The sequence below is a fragment of the Canis lupus genome, chromosome 23, assembly GCF_011100685.1.
Source record: "Canis lupus familiaris isolate Mischka breed German Shepherd chromosome 23, alternate assembly UU_Cfam_GSD_1.0, whole genome shotgun sequence".
NCBI classification, from domain to species: Eukaryota; Metazoa; Chordata; class Mammalia; order Carnivora; family Canidae; genus Canis; species Canis lupus.
Genome location: NC_049244.1, coordinates 35,149,700 through 35,163,670, shown reverse-complemented (window position 1 = coordinate 35,163,670; position 13,971 = coordinate 35,149,700). Strand labels below are relative to the sequence as shown.

General features: G+C 48.7%; 1 protein-coding gene and 1 pseudogene across 3 annotated transcripts in view; both read right to left on the bottom strand.

Annotated features, from left to right (window-relative positions):
• Positions 1–325: 325 nt before the first annotated feature.
• Positions 326–1,737, bottom strand: LOC100855900 (annotated as a pseudogene).
• Positions 1,738–10,376: 8,639 nt separating this feature from the next.
• Positions 10,377–13,971, bottom strand: part of MRAS (muscle RAS oncogene homolog) — a 56,964-nt gene continuing 53,369 nt past the window's right edge. For all 3 annotated transcript variants that reach the window (XM_038571008.1, XM_038571007.1, XM_038571009.1), the window contains exon 6: positions 10,377–13,713. In XM_038571008.1, the coding sequence (XP_038426936.1) occupies positions 13,614–13,713 (100 nt within the window). In that variant the 3' untranslated portion in view covers positions 10,377–13,613. The remainder of the gene's footprint in view (positions 13,714–13,971) is intronic.

Here is a 13,971-nt window from a genome sequence, read left to right as displayed (position 1 = left end):
ATAGCTAGCTTGTTTGTACAGGCAGAAGGATTCACCTCTCCATTTCAGAAGGCTAGATGTTTGTGGAAGGTCTTAGAATTGCTTTGCCTCATTTACTGGGAAAAATCAGATATAGGAAGTGGCCTTTAGGGACACTTTTAACTTGAAAAGTTACAACACTAGTACACAAGTCAAGTCTTAACACATTTAACATTTGCTTATTGAAAGCAATGTCATAAAGTCAAATAAGATTAAACAGGTTTTACTTTTTTCCCTCACAAGAACATAAAAATTATGGAAGGGGAACTTAACAGGAAATTTTAAAAAGGTAACACAATTTTTCCTATTAGTAGTCCTTGGGTAGTTATGACAGAAAAGGTTCCACTTTTTTGTTTGTTTTCTTTGAACGGGGATTTTGGTCCAAAGTTTTGTTTTGTTTTTTAATATCTGCTTCTGCCTCCCCCTCTATCAGATCGGCTTCCTCCACGGCCACCACCTCTTGGTGCTCCGTGGCTTGAACTGCTGTAGGAATCACGTGGAGGAGAGTACCCCCTTTCCATAGAAGGGGGAAGCCCTCTTTCTTGTCTGCCAACCCGATCACGACCACTTGAGTAGAGATCACTTTGGCTGCTTGAGTAACTGTCTCGACTTCCACCATATCCATCTCGTGAGCTGCTGTAATCATCGTAGCGACTGCTTCCACCATAAGATGGCACGGGCCCTCGTGTAGGTGGAGCACTACGTGAGTTACCATAGCTCTCATATGAATCTCTGTAGGAACCTCCACTTGGATGATCTGAATAGTCACGATCACGACCATAGCCATCTCTATCACTATAGCCTCTTGATGGGTAGTCATCACGTGAACTGGAATGACCATAATCACAGTAAGTATAATCTCTTGGTGGTGGTGCATAATCTCTTGTATCACGAGAACTTGGGTAATCTCTGCTTGAATAGTTGTCTTTAGTAGACTATCCATCATCTCTTGGGGACAAATACACATCTCTACGAGAGGGCAGGGGTTCCCTTCGAGGTGGGCCTCCATAACTATCTCTTCCGCATGACACAGGAGCTCTTCCTCCCATTCTACTGCTGCTGCGAACTGGTCCTGAAGGGGCAGATCTTTTAGGAGGAGGACCACCAGTTCGTGGTGGTGGTCCTCTTTTTACTGGAAGTGGTCCCCTGGAAGAACTCATGTTAAAATTCATGGAATAGCCACCATCATCCATGTGCCCTCCACGTGAAGGAGGTCCCCTGGTTCCTCTACTTCCTCCTCTTCCACCTCTAAGACCTCTTGGAGGGCCTCTGCTTCTTGGAGGTGGAGGTGGTCCACGTCTACCACTTTCAAATGATGGTTTTGTGGCTTGTTCTACCTTGATGGCTTTTCCATCTAAGGACTTTCCATTCATGTCTCTGGCTGCATCCTTAGCATCTGCTGGGCTCTCAAAGGTGACAAAAGCAAATCCTCTTGATTTGTTGGTTTCACGATCTTTCATCAATAGAACTTCCACTATTCGTCCATATTTGCCAAATACTGCTTCAAGGGCTTTTTCATTTGTTTCCGTATTGAGGCCACCAATGAAAAGCTTTCCTGGGCGATCTGCTTCAACCATTTTTCCCCCTGGTGAGAGTCGGAGGGGTGACGACCGTTCCAAGCTCCTACGAGCTCGCCGGCAGGGGCTTCGTAGCAGCTCAGCATGAGTGAGAGCCACCGGCTCTGAGAGCAGAAGAGGGAAGCCGCTAGCACTACTGCAAAACAAGCTCAAATCTGTTTTGATTGATATGGGGAGCTGGGTCAGAGAAGAGCTCAGACCGGGAAAGGAGAGGACAACAGGCAGAGTGAGTGGAGTGTGGAGGCCACTTTGCAGAACACTGGGACAGGGGAAGTAAGGCAGACCGGTGAGAGGTAGGAAGACAGGAGTTGTGGCCAGAGGATGTGGGTGCAGGTCAGAACCTTCCAGGTTGGCCATCCAAGGGAAGGAGGACGATGGGGTGAGGCTGAGCCTCCCTGCTGATGCCCAGCTCAGGACCTGCTCCACAAGGGAGGCAGAGGGAGCTGTGCAGGGCAGCTTGGCCTAGACTGGCATCATTGCTTGCACCCCACTTACTGGGGCTTGTGTTTGGGCGAGTTACCCAGCTCCTCCAAGCCTTAAGTGAAATGATCCACGCAAAGCACAATGACAGGTACTTGCTAAGTGTTCAATAAATGGCAGCTGGAGTTACTGGTAGATACTCCAAAAGCGTTTAGTGATTGGATTCTGGGATCTTGGCTAACATTTATTTTTTCTTTAATTTTTTTTATTGGAGTTCAATTTGCCAACATTTAGCATAACACGCAGTGCTCATCCCACCAAGTGCCCCCTCAGTGCCCATCACCCAGTCACCCCAACCCCCCACCCACCTCCCCTTCCACTACCCCTTGTTCATTTCCCAGAGTTAGGAGTCTCTCATGTGCTGTCACCCTCACTGATATTTTCACTCATTTTCTCTCCTTTCCCTTTATTCCCTTTCACTATTATTTATATTCCCCAAATGAATGAGACCATATAATAATTGTCCTTCGATTGACTTATTTCACTCAGCATAATACCCTCCCTCCAGTTCCATCCACGTCAAAGTAAATGTGGGTATTTGTCATTTCTAATGGCTAACATTTAAATACAGATTCAATGTGCCAGCCATTATTCTAAGGGTGTATATCAGATTCAAACCTAATAATAGCCCAATAGTCCTAAGAAGTACAATTATTATCATCAACTCAGTTTGACGAATGAGGTTATCAAGGCACAGAGTGGTCAGCAACTTGCCTAAGGTCCTCAGGCAGATTATAGCTGGCAAGACCTGGACAGCCATGCTCTTACCCCCACCTACAAACCTCTGGGTACCTGTAATACTGGAAATGTCAGCAATCCCAACCACAGATAGGGAACAAAAGTCTGGATTCATTTGGGGGTGGGGAGGAGCTGTTAGAGTCCCAGAAAAACCAGTTGTAATGTCCTGCATCAAGGGTTCCCCGGGGCAGCCTTCAAGGGGGTAGGACCAATGTGGGGTGCCAGGGATCCCTAGCTATGGGGTGCTCCCGTGGGCTGGAAGTCGAAGGCCTCCAGACTTGAGGCCTCTGGGGTCCTATTCTACTCACTGCCAGGGGCTGGCCTGGCTCAGAAAGAGGTTGGAGAAAGGGGCAGGAGGGACAGGACTAGAGACTATGTCTCTGGGAGAAGGTCTAGTGCAGAAGTTCTGGAAAATGAGTGATCTAGGTTCCAAATGCTGCTGCTGAGTCACCCAGGGGAAGTAGATCTGCATTCTGCTCACGTGGAGGAAGACGGGATGTGGGAAACAGTGAACGATTTTCCTCAAACGACTTAAAATTAAAGAGGGTGGCGTAGCTAGCTGAGCAGCGGGTCTTCAGTGTAGGGGGGTGGCGGTGAACTGAGTGTGTTGCTTTGCAGCCGGATAGAGGGTAGAACCGGGTGCAAATCAAGCCCGATCACTCGGCTGTCCCCCGACTTCGGTTTCTCTTTCTGCAAAACATGCATTGTCTCACCTACTGCACAGAGGGCCCGTGAGGATTAATGAGGTAACGTGTGTGTAAATAGCATAGCGTCCGGCCCACGGTCAGGGCGCGGCCCAACGCTGCTGGTAGCCGGGGTCCGTGGCGCGTGCCTCCCGTGCCAAGCCCTCTGCTGAAGGCGTTACGTGCATTAGCTCATTCTGAGTTCTCAAAGTGTGCTACCAGACCTGCCGCATCACGTCCCCGGGAAGCTGGGAGAAAGGCAGGTCCCCAGGCCACCCCATACCTGCGGCATCAGGAATTCCCACGTCTCTACCAGGCTCCCAGGTGCTTACGATGGATGCTAACATTCAGAACTAAACCGCCTAGTTCAGAGCTCCTGGTATGGTTGCTATAGAACAAGCTAAAAATTTTCAGGGTGCATCAAGGGCTCCCTTGATGTAGGGTGACCAACTTCTGAGTTTAGCGCTGAAAGGCCCACATCCTGGGAAACTCCTCAGTCCTGAGCAAACTGGGACTTTCAGTCACCCTATTGACGGTCAGAATGATATCACAGCCTTGGAAGGGATTATGGCGTTGTGGCACAAGAAAGCAAAGCACGCACAGTGAGGGAATCTGAGGGGTGGGTGTTTAGCTGCTCCGGGGACTGATGGTGGTGGAATGTCTGCCATGGCAAGGGAGAGGCCCTGACAGCGGAGGGGCCATCCTTGGGACCCCCAAGTCTTCAGCAAACTCAGAATGGTTGCTAAGGATGAGCTTTCTTTGTGGAAACTGACAGGGGGTGAACTTGAGAGTGGGGAGGCTGTGGGATAAGTTTATCCGACTTAGGCTTAAGGCACGGAGGCCCCTGCTGAAAGCTGTAATAATTATTAATTCATGTAATAAACATTAAGCTTTGTACTACTAGGCTTCCACCAGGACCTGGGGATATAAAAATGGAAGGGATGTGAATTTGTCGATTGTGACCAGATGAATCAACGAGTCAAGCCAGGCTCCGAGACGACCTGCTGTAACGAAAAGTGTTAGTTTACAAAAGGCTGGGAAACTGGGGTCCTTTTTAAAAAAACTTTTTAAAAGATTTTATTTGTTTATTCATGAGAGACACAGAGAGAGAGAGAAGCAGAGACACAGGCAGAGGGAGAAGCAGGCTCCCTGCAGGGACCTGGAGTGGGACTCGATCCCAGGACCCCAGGATCACACCCTGAGCCGAAGGCAGACGCTCAACCACTGAGCCACCCAGGCGCCCTGAAACTGGGGTCCTTTAGTGACTTCGGACACAGGCAACTCCAGGCAGCTGTTTCTTTTATTAACTGAAAAGCCAGTGAATGCAGGGGACCAGATAAAGTGGAACCAGCCAGTGGTCTCAGCCCTGGCTATGGAGCTGAATCACCCGGTGCACTTAGAAGTCTTCGCATCTGGGCCCCAACCCAAGCCACCCGCACCAGATTCTCTGCGGTCTCTTCCCCAAGCTTCAGAGTGATATTAATACTAACGCGCAGCCCTCTGCAGACCCCTGGCCTAGGTAGTTATGAATTCAAGAAATGGCATCAGATGTCAAGTGCCTTTGCTACGTGCCATCCTTCCTCTGCCCCCCTTCCCCAGCCAGCTTCCGCCCCAGTGGCAGGCAGCCGGGTAGTCCTGGTGCTGTCAAGCATCCCTAACGTCCTGTCTGCATTTCATCAATTCTGGACCAGGAGGTGGGGGCCTGAGTGGCAGGTGAGGCAGACCACGGTGCGGGGGAGGTGAGTGAGTCATGTGTGGGTCACATACTTAGTCATGTGGGGAACTGCGAGCAGGGGCACGAGCCCCTCCCTCAGGATGTTGTGGGGGCAGGTTCAAGGATGTGTCAACCAATGAAGAATTTTGTCAGAGCTTCTTAGAAAAGTATGTGGATCTTTGCTCCTTTCATTTCCTCTTCCCTCTCTCAGTGCCTGCGAAACTGCCAGAAGGTCCTCAAGTCAGAAAAGGAGACTTTTTTAAAAAATAAATTTATTTTTTATTGGTGTTCAATTTACCAATATACAGAATAACACCCAGTGCTCATCCCGTCAAGTGCCCCGGTCGGTGCCCGTCACCCAGTCACCCCCACCCCCCGCCCTCCTCCCCTTCCACCTCCCCTAGTTCGTTTCCCAGAGTTAGGAGTCTTCATGTTCTGTCTCCCTTTCTGATATTTCCCACACATTTCTTCTCCCTTCCCTTATATTCCCTTTCACTATTATCTATATTCCCCAAATGAATGAGAACATACACTGTTTGTCCTTCTCCGACTGACTTACTTCACTCAGCATAATACCCTCCAGTTCCATCCACGTTGAAGCAAATGGTGGGTATTTGTCATTTCTAATGGCTGAGGAATATTCCATTGTATACATAAACCACATCTTTATCCATTCATCTTTCGATGGACACCGAGGCTCCTGCCACAGTTTGGCTATTGTGGCCATTGCTGCTATAAACATCGGGGTGCAGGTGTCCCGGCGTTTCATTGCATCTGTATCTTTGGGGTAAATCCCCAACAGTGCAATTGCTGGGTCGTAGGGCAGGTCTATTTTTAACTCTTTGAGAACCTCTACACAGTTTTCCAGAGTGGCTGCCCCAGTTCACATTCCCACCAACAGTGTAAGAGGGTTCCCCAGAAAAGGAGACTTAAGGTTCAGTTTTTGTTGGATAATACACAGCAGTACAGTAAGAATCTGATACAATATGAGAGGCTCCAGAAGGATGCATGTGTGTGTATATATATATATATATATATATATATATATATATACACAATTCTGCATATGATTTTGGGGGAGGGAAGGCAGGGTCAGCCACTCCACTGTCACCCCGGGGAAGCGAGGTTACTAACCCCCGCCCCCCCCCCGCTGGGATCCCTGGGTTCTAGACCTCGAGGGAGCCTCATAAACCCAATGCCAGAAGGACAGGGGCAGGACCTGGACACCTCTGTCCAGATTGCTTGCTGCTGTCCTGAAGATGAGACCAGGACATTCTGTCATTTACCTGTATGCGGTGGGGGGTTTTATTTTTACTTACATGTATTAATACAGAGGTTTTCAAACTTGAGGGAGCACCATAATCTCCTGGAGGGCTTGTTGAAACACACATTGCCAGAATTTCTGACTCAGTAGGTCAGAGATGGGGCCAGAGAATCTGCATTCCTTTAAGTTCCCAGGGGATGCTGAAGCTGCTGGTCTGGGGACCACACTTTGCAAATCACTTATCACAATTGTTTTACTTCCGTTCATCAGCCCAGGCGTGGGTGTTTAGGAGGAACAGTCCTAAACAGGACTGTTTAGGAGGCGGAGTTTGAGTCAGAGTCCGTGGTTTACGACATCATTGCTAGGATGTACGTTCTACTGGAAATGTCCATCAGTGCTTGGCTCCATGTGAACTCAGTTTTCTTTTTTATGTTTACATTTTTACATTACCATGATAACGAGCTTTTTGGCATGCTGTTGGAGCTTTGCAAAGTCAAAGTCCTGGGGAACAAGAGTGTCTGCAGCTTGCATAGAACATCCTACCTGCCAAGTGCCTGAAGAACCCAGAGCTTTCCCATGTCCTTAGCTCAGATTGTGAGTTCTCTTGTTCTTTACACTAAACATAGCTGTCCACACTCGAAGGCAAATATTAGAGTATTTGAGAAGCAAACTGGGGTCCCCTTCCCTTTGTGTAAAATCTCCCTCATAACTAAGGGCATCCCGCTGACCAGGGTTGGGGGGACACTTGTGAGCACACTGCCTTGCCAGGCAGCTCCTGCAGTTGCTACAGGCAGAGGAGCAAACTCTCACAGCCAAGCTGAATGCCAAGGAGGCTTCCTCTGGCTGGACGTGGTTGAACAGGGTCCAAGGCTCGTGAGTCCAGGACTAGATGGTGTCCTGACGCTGGGCTGATGTTCTAAGGCAGTGATAGACTTCGCTGGGCTGCACACATGGATCACCTGCAGATCTTGCTACCACGTGGATTCTGAGTAGGTCTGAACAGGACCCAAGAGTTTGCATTTCCAAGCTCCTGGGTAATGCTGACATCCATGGGAAACCTGGGAACTGCCTCTTCAGACGTGCGTGGAGATGGAGGCAGAGTTTATTTTAAATAGTCCTGGGACCTGGGCAGTTAAACCTTTAATCTTCACAAGTGATGGAACGACTGGGCCCAATAGGTACCTGAAATTCTCATCTAGTCAGCGAACAACCTCCTCAACCACGGAGTACTAGAGCCCCTTGTGGCTCCCCCAGGTGGAGGGATTCCTCTTAATGCACAGATCATAATGGTTCAGCATCCCCATTGGGCTGTGAACCCGTGACGTGGAGACTTTTTCTAATTGAAGTATAGTTGACGTACAATGTTATTAGTTTCAGGTGTACAACATAGTGATTCTACAACTCTATACATTACTCAGCACTCACCACAATAGGTGTAGACAATCACTGGGCTAGGTGGGTTTTTTTTTTATTACCTTGAACAAAATTCTTTTCTTAAGTACAATTGACACACAATGTTATATTATTTCAGGATACAACTTAGTGGTTTGACAAGTTTATACATTATACTATGTTCACCACAAGTGTAGCTACCATTTGTCCCATTACAACACTTATAGTTTCATTGGCTGTATTTTTTATGCTGTGCCTATTATCCCCGTGACTTACTCATTCCCTACCTGGTAGTCTGTATCTCCTTCCTCTTGCCCAAATTCCCACCCTAATTTCCTCTGGCAACAAAGGTTTGTTCTCTGTATCTGCAGGTTTGATTCAGCTTTTCACTTTCTGTTGTTGTTGTTGTTTACATTCTATTTGTGAGTGGAATCATATATTGTCTTTTTCTGAGGGGCCTATGGGTCTTCGTTCACTTAGCAAAATACCCTCTAGCTCCATCCATGTTGTCTCAAATTGCACAGTATCATCCTTTTTATGGCTGCATAATGTTCCAGTGTGTGTGTGTGTGTGTGTGTGTGACATTTTTCTTATCCATTCATCTATTGATAGACACTTATGTTGCTTCCATATCTCGGCTACTGTAAATAATGCTGCAATAAAATAAGGGTGCATACATCTTCTTGAATTAGGGTTTTGTTTTCTTTGGATAAATACCCAATGGCGGAATTACTGGATCATATGGTAGGTTGAAGACCAAGGACTGAGCTATGGGATGCTCCAACAGAGGAAGAGGATCCAGCAAAGGGGGTTAGGGAGTGACCATGAGGAAGGAGAAAAACACACAGGTGTAGCATCCTAAAAGCCAACGGAAGAAAGTTGAACAAGGAAGTGATCAACTGCACTAATGCTGTGAGATCAAATGTGAAAAGACTGAGAACCAGCCACTGAATTTAGCAAGATGGAAGCTATGGCTGACCTTGAGAAGAAGGTTGGTACTGGCAGTAGAACGATGAAAGTCTGTTTAGAGTAGTTTAAAGAGAAAGGAATGCGAGCAATTCATGGACTGAGTGTAGATTACCCTTTAAAGATGGCTTCCTACAAAAAGGCAATAGAGAAGCAAGTGGTAGCTGGAAGATGCAGTGTATCAAAGGAAAGTTTTGCTCCTGTTTGAAGATGGGAAAGATCCAAGAGAGAGAACAGATGATGTAGGAGAGAGAGAGATGAAGAGCCAGAGGGAGGTCCTGGATGTGTTCTCATACCCATGAGAAGGGACTGGCTTCAGCCAGGAGCATGGATGGTTTGCCTGTAGCAGCCGAGAAGGCAGTGTGTGGGTGCAGATGCTAGGAGGTGGGTGGAGGCAGTGGAAGGAGGCTGTGGAAATTCTGTTCAGCTGGCTTCAACTTTCTCAGTAAGGAAGGAGCATCAGCTCAGAGGGAGGGAGGCTTGCCATAGGGAGGGGAAGGCCATGTGAAGATAGAGAAGACAGAGATTTGAAGATGTAGGCCTTGAACACTGGGGGGAAATGGTCACTAGTTATGCGATGCCAGCAGCTCCAGAAGCAGGTAGAAGCAAGGAGTGGGTTCCCCCCAGAGCCTCCAGAGAGAGCACAGTCCTGCCCACACCTTGACTTCAGCCCATTGGTATTGAGTTTGGGCTTCTGGCCTCTAGAACTGTGAGAGAATAAACTTCTAAGCCACAAAGTTTGTGGTAATTTGTTACAAGAGCAACAGGAAACTAATACAGGACTAAAGGAGAGCTGATGACCAGAAGACTGTCTGCTCTGCTCACTACCATAGACCTACCACCCAGCCCAATTCCTGATAAATACGTGCAGAATGAAGGAATGCACAGGCAATCAGGCCCAGTGGCCACACCACTGCTCCTACACTGGTCTGCTCCCAGTCCAGAGGGTTTGAGAAGAATCTGGGTCTACATGCTTTAGCTATCACCCTCCAAAGACGTTCCAAGAGAGAGATATGGTCAGTTGGTCTCTAGTCCCTGGATAAAGGACCCAGAGACACTCAACTTGGCCAATTGCCCACCAGGTTCAATTAATAGAGAAATGAAACCACAATGCACAAAAGACTGTGATCTTGTGGATGGGCGGCAGGGGCAGCTTCCATGGAAAGCAGTGTCAGCCCAGTGTCCTTTACAGAGAGCACCATCTCTGAGATCCATACCATAACTTAGCTTCAACCTCAGTCCAGTTAGGAGGTGCACACTATTATCCCGTTCTCAGGCAGGGAAGCTGGAGACTGAAGCATGGACTTGCTCAAAGGCACATAAAAGTCGGTGGCAGAACTCAAATCTGGGGCTGCCACACATCACGAGGCTGTGTCTCTAATCACCATACCCACTTGCCTTCATCCTCTGGCTCCCGAGAGGAAGGAGACACTCCTCATGGCCACCAGTGGTCTTCTCCCCACTTCAGGTTTACTCTGATAGGTCTCCCGGGCCAGACACGGACAACTTACAATGTTCTCAGCAAAACTTTAGGAATATCTGAATAAGAGGATACAAGACAAGTGTTCTTCTTTTCTTTATTAATGAGTTGAGATACACAAAGACTTAATAAAAAGTTACATAAAAGGCTCAAGCATCATCAAGACCCTCAGGCATCACTCCCATTTCACAACAATGGCCATCTGTTAATACCGGGTAGCAGAAGCTGTGCACTCACAGGCGCTCAACAATTCAAGTATCTTTCGTTCTATGTAAACCCAACATGGAATTTCTAACCCAGTGGGCTGCTAATGGAGGGAATCTGTCTGTGGCTCCAGATTTACTGTCACATGACTGAGGGGCCTTTGGGTCAGAGCTGCCATGTGTTAGTGGGTCACATCTCCCGGCAAAGTGAGATTGGCCACACTAGGCTACCAGGCACTCTGCACAGCAGACAACACAAGGTGAGGTCAAAATCCTAATATAAACCATCCAAGTGACCTCCATGCGTCAAAGTATAGGAAAAGTCAGTGGCTAGAGCCCCAGGCTGTAGGGGTGGGGAAGATGGCTAAAATTACCTGTTGGATAGAAAAGTAGCCCTAGTTGGGGGTGTCAAAATTTGAGGAGGAGATTTGAGAGCACACAGTGGCAAAGGCATGGGGTGAGGGGATTTTAGGAAGCGTGTGTTCTGGGAGATGTAAAGTTAGCACTATTCGGTGGTCTGGAAAACCAGTGGAAACACCAAAGTGTCACCAAAGACACAAGTCCCATTGGACACCTCAAGTCATGGAGTAGCATGGCCAATGGGTATCCCAGCTGACCCTGCCACATGACCACGGAGAAGATATTGTACGGGGGATGCCCGAAGGTACACTCCATTCTGGCCTATCTGGAAGCCCACAATTCTCTAAAACGTGAAGAACGGTCTCTGAAAAGTGTTCTCTGTCTCACCTATGGGGAACACAGGGTCATGGAAGCTGAAGCCTGACCCCTGACTCCGCAGAAGAAGGCCTTTCCTTAACCAGTTTCTCCTTCGAGCATTGTGGAGCTGAGCTGTGGGCTGACTGCAGGACAGATGTCCCAGAAGATAGGGTCGGGGTGGGCAGATGCACTGCCCCTGTTGAGGGAGGGACCAGAAGCAGATGGAACCCCTTTATCTGGTTACCTTCATGGCTAAGGGCTTCATTCTAGGTCAGCTGATCCGCCTCCAACAGGACTCCCCACTCGTGCTGCCAAGAAGTTGCAGGCTCTGCAGACAGCAGGGAGTAGGGGCATGTGATGGTCGTCTGTGCCCAGGAGCAGCTTTCCAGCAGTGGCCGCTCCCCTGTGCGCAGGGCTTCCCGCCCCACTCCACCACTCCTTTGCGCAAAGCAACTCCATCCATACTTCTTCCCGCCTGTCTTGCTGCAGTCTCCTCATCCCCTTTGCACCCACGGCTGTTGTGGACTCGGCTCAGAGGAGCAGAAGGGTCAGAAAGGGCCTTGTCCTGTGTGTTTAAAATGCCCATTAATATGATCGGATCTTGGGACACTCTGTAGTGCATGACCTGGAATGTTCTCTGTTCTCTTTCTTTTCAGGGTCAGGGGGAAAAAGGGCCATTTGGACAAAGTTTGATTTTCCAATTAACCCAAGTCCCAATTATTTCATTCGACACAGAGTCGCTGGGCCCCCTGGTGCTGGTGATCTTGCTGAGTTAGGAACGCAGCACACTCTCAAAACCAGACAAGAATCCAGGTGTCTTGATGTCCAGTTGGGTGTTCACTTTCTCAGGGTTTCTTTCACCAAAGAGGAAGCCAGGCCACCTGTTAGGGATGCTCTAGTTTGCTTAGTGATCTGATCTGTAAATAGAAAATGAGGCCACTAGCCATGCCGCCTCATCTTCTGACCTTCCATCAGGGGTGCACTGTTGTTGCTGCACCTTCACCCTCCCTGGCTGGGAAAACCCAGTCTTTGGATCACACCAGCAGCACCTGAGAGGGATGTGGCATCGTCAGGAAGCTGGCGGGAGATGCCCCCTTATAGAAACATGACATGTGGGGGCCATGTCATCACCCCAACCTTTCTTTCTCCTCTGATTATGTTATAGTTAAGATCCAAGAAGCTAAGAAAAGTGTGTGCCAGAAAGGCAAGCTAATCGTAGGGTTGCAAATGCTCAGCAGGGTTTGCTCATTTACTGGGCTTTAAGGAGCGGTGGTCAGTGGACTCAGATGGAAAAGGCTTTGGGTCTTGGTGCTGTTTTTAGCAACAACAGTATTGGATCATTTTTGGTTAAGATTCAGCAAGAACTAGAGCCTTCTGGATGGCATCCACATGAGCCTACCGTGACGTGCTGAAACCTCCATGCCCGTGTGTTTGCATCCAAGAGGCACCAGGCAGTGCAGGTGGTGGGAAAGCAAGAAGAGATACATGCAGGAGAGCCCTCGGAGCACAGAGCTTGGTCCACATTGTCTGCAATGCAGACAAACGCTTTTGCAAAGCCAATCGGCTTAATTTCTATATTTCCAGGATCATGAAAACCCCTCTTAAAACTGACATGCTCCTGCCAGCCTCTCCGCTCAGCAAAATACAATTCTGCTTCCTAATACCTGCAATCTCAAGCACAGTAAAACCTTCTGGACAAACGTGTCTCTCTTCTCTCTGGTTTGGAGGCCATGAGTGGGGTGCTTCTCCCCAGGCCTCCGGCCACGAGTCTCTCGGTCCCCCCTCTTCCATGCTGAGCTGAGTTTTGGCACTGCTGGGGAAAACTCAGTTAAAAACAACAACAACAACAATATTCCAGATGTGGTCTCAGACAGGCCTGCTGAAGATACGAAGCTCTGCCAGTCAGTGGGCACAGACCCCTTTAATAAAATTATAATCACTAAAATAATTTAAAAATCTACAAAAGACACCCAAGCTCAGACTTTGGGCTGGGGCAGGGGGGTGTGGGGGAATCGATCATGGCTTGTTTGGTACTCTGTCCATGGATCCTCGCTTCCACATCCCGCCGATACCATGTACTTCAAAGCCACCACGCAGCCACCCAGAGATGAGGGACAGCTGCTTTGAATCAACATGAGGGATGCTTGGATGCTGCTTCTGTTTCATGTTGCTTCCCTGTCTCTTGTGAGACATGGGAAGGCCTGTGCCCTTCTGGCAAAGCCAGAGCCTACCTCCTCCCTGCCCGCCCTCCCTTTCTCCCTTCTCATGCCAGGTCCTCGGGCCAAGGGTCATGGTTAGAAATGGTTTTCAGTGTGGTTAGGCAGTGGAGGGTCCCGAGGGCTGGCCGGTCCACGGTCACTGTCGCCAGGGCCTCAGGCCTGTCACAATATCACACACTGCAGTTTGTGGGTGCCGGTGGCCCGGTCTCCCCGCCATTTGGTTTTCTTCTTCTTCTTCTGGCTCTTTTCTGGAATCTGTTGCCTTTTGAGGACAGTGAAAGGCAGAAAAACAGAGTCAGAATGGTCTCTGCTCCTCCTTTGCCCCTGGGTGTGCAGGTGGCAGGCCTGTTCTGGACCCTGGGGGAGGGCCTCGTTTGGAGAGTGTCTCTGGGGCAAAGAAAGTGGGAAGGCAGAGAGGGCAGGGCAAAGCCTGTCTTAATACTGGTGAGAATTCCTGACATCATGCTGTGGCTGCAATTATTTAAATCATGAATTGCATTATGAGCTATTCAGTATTGGC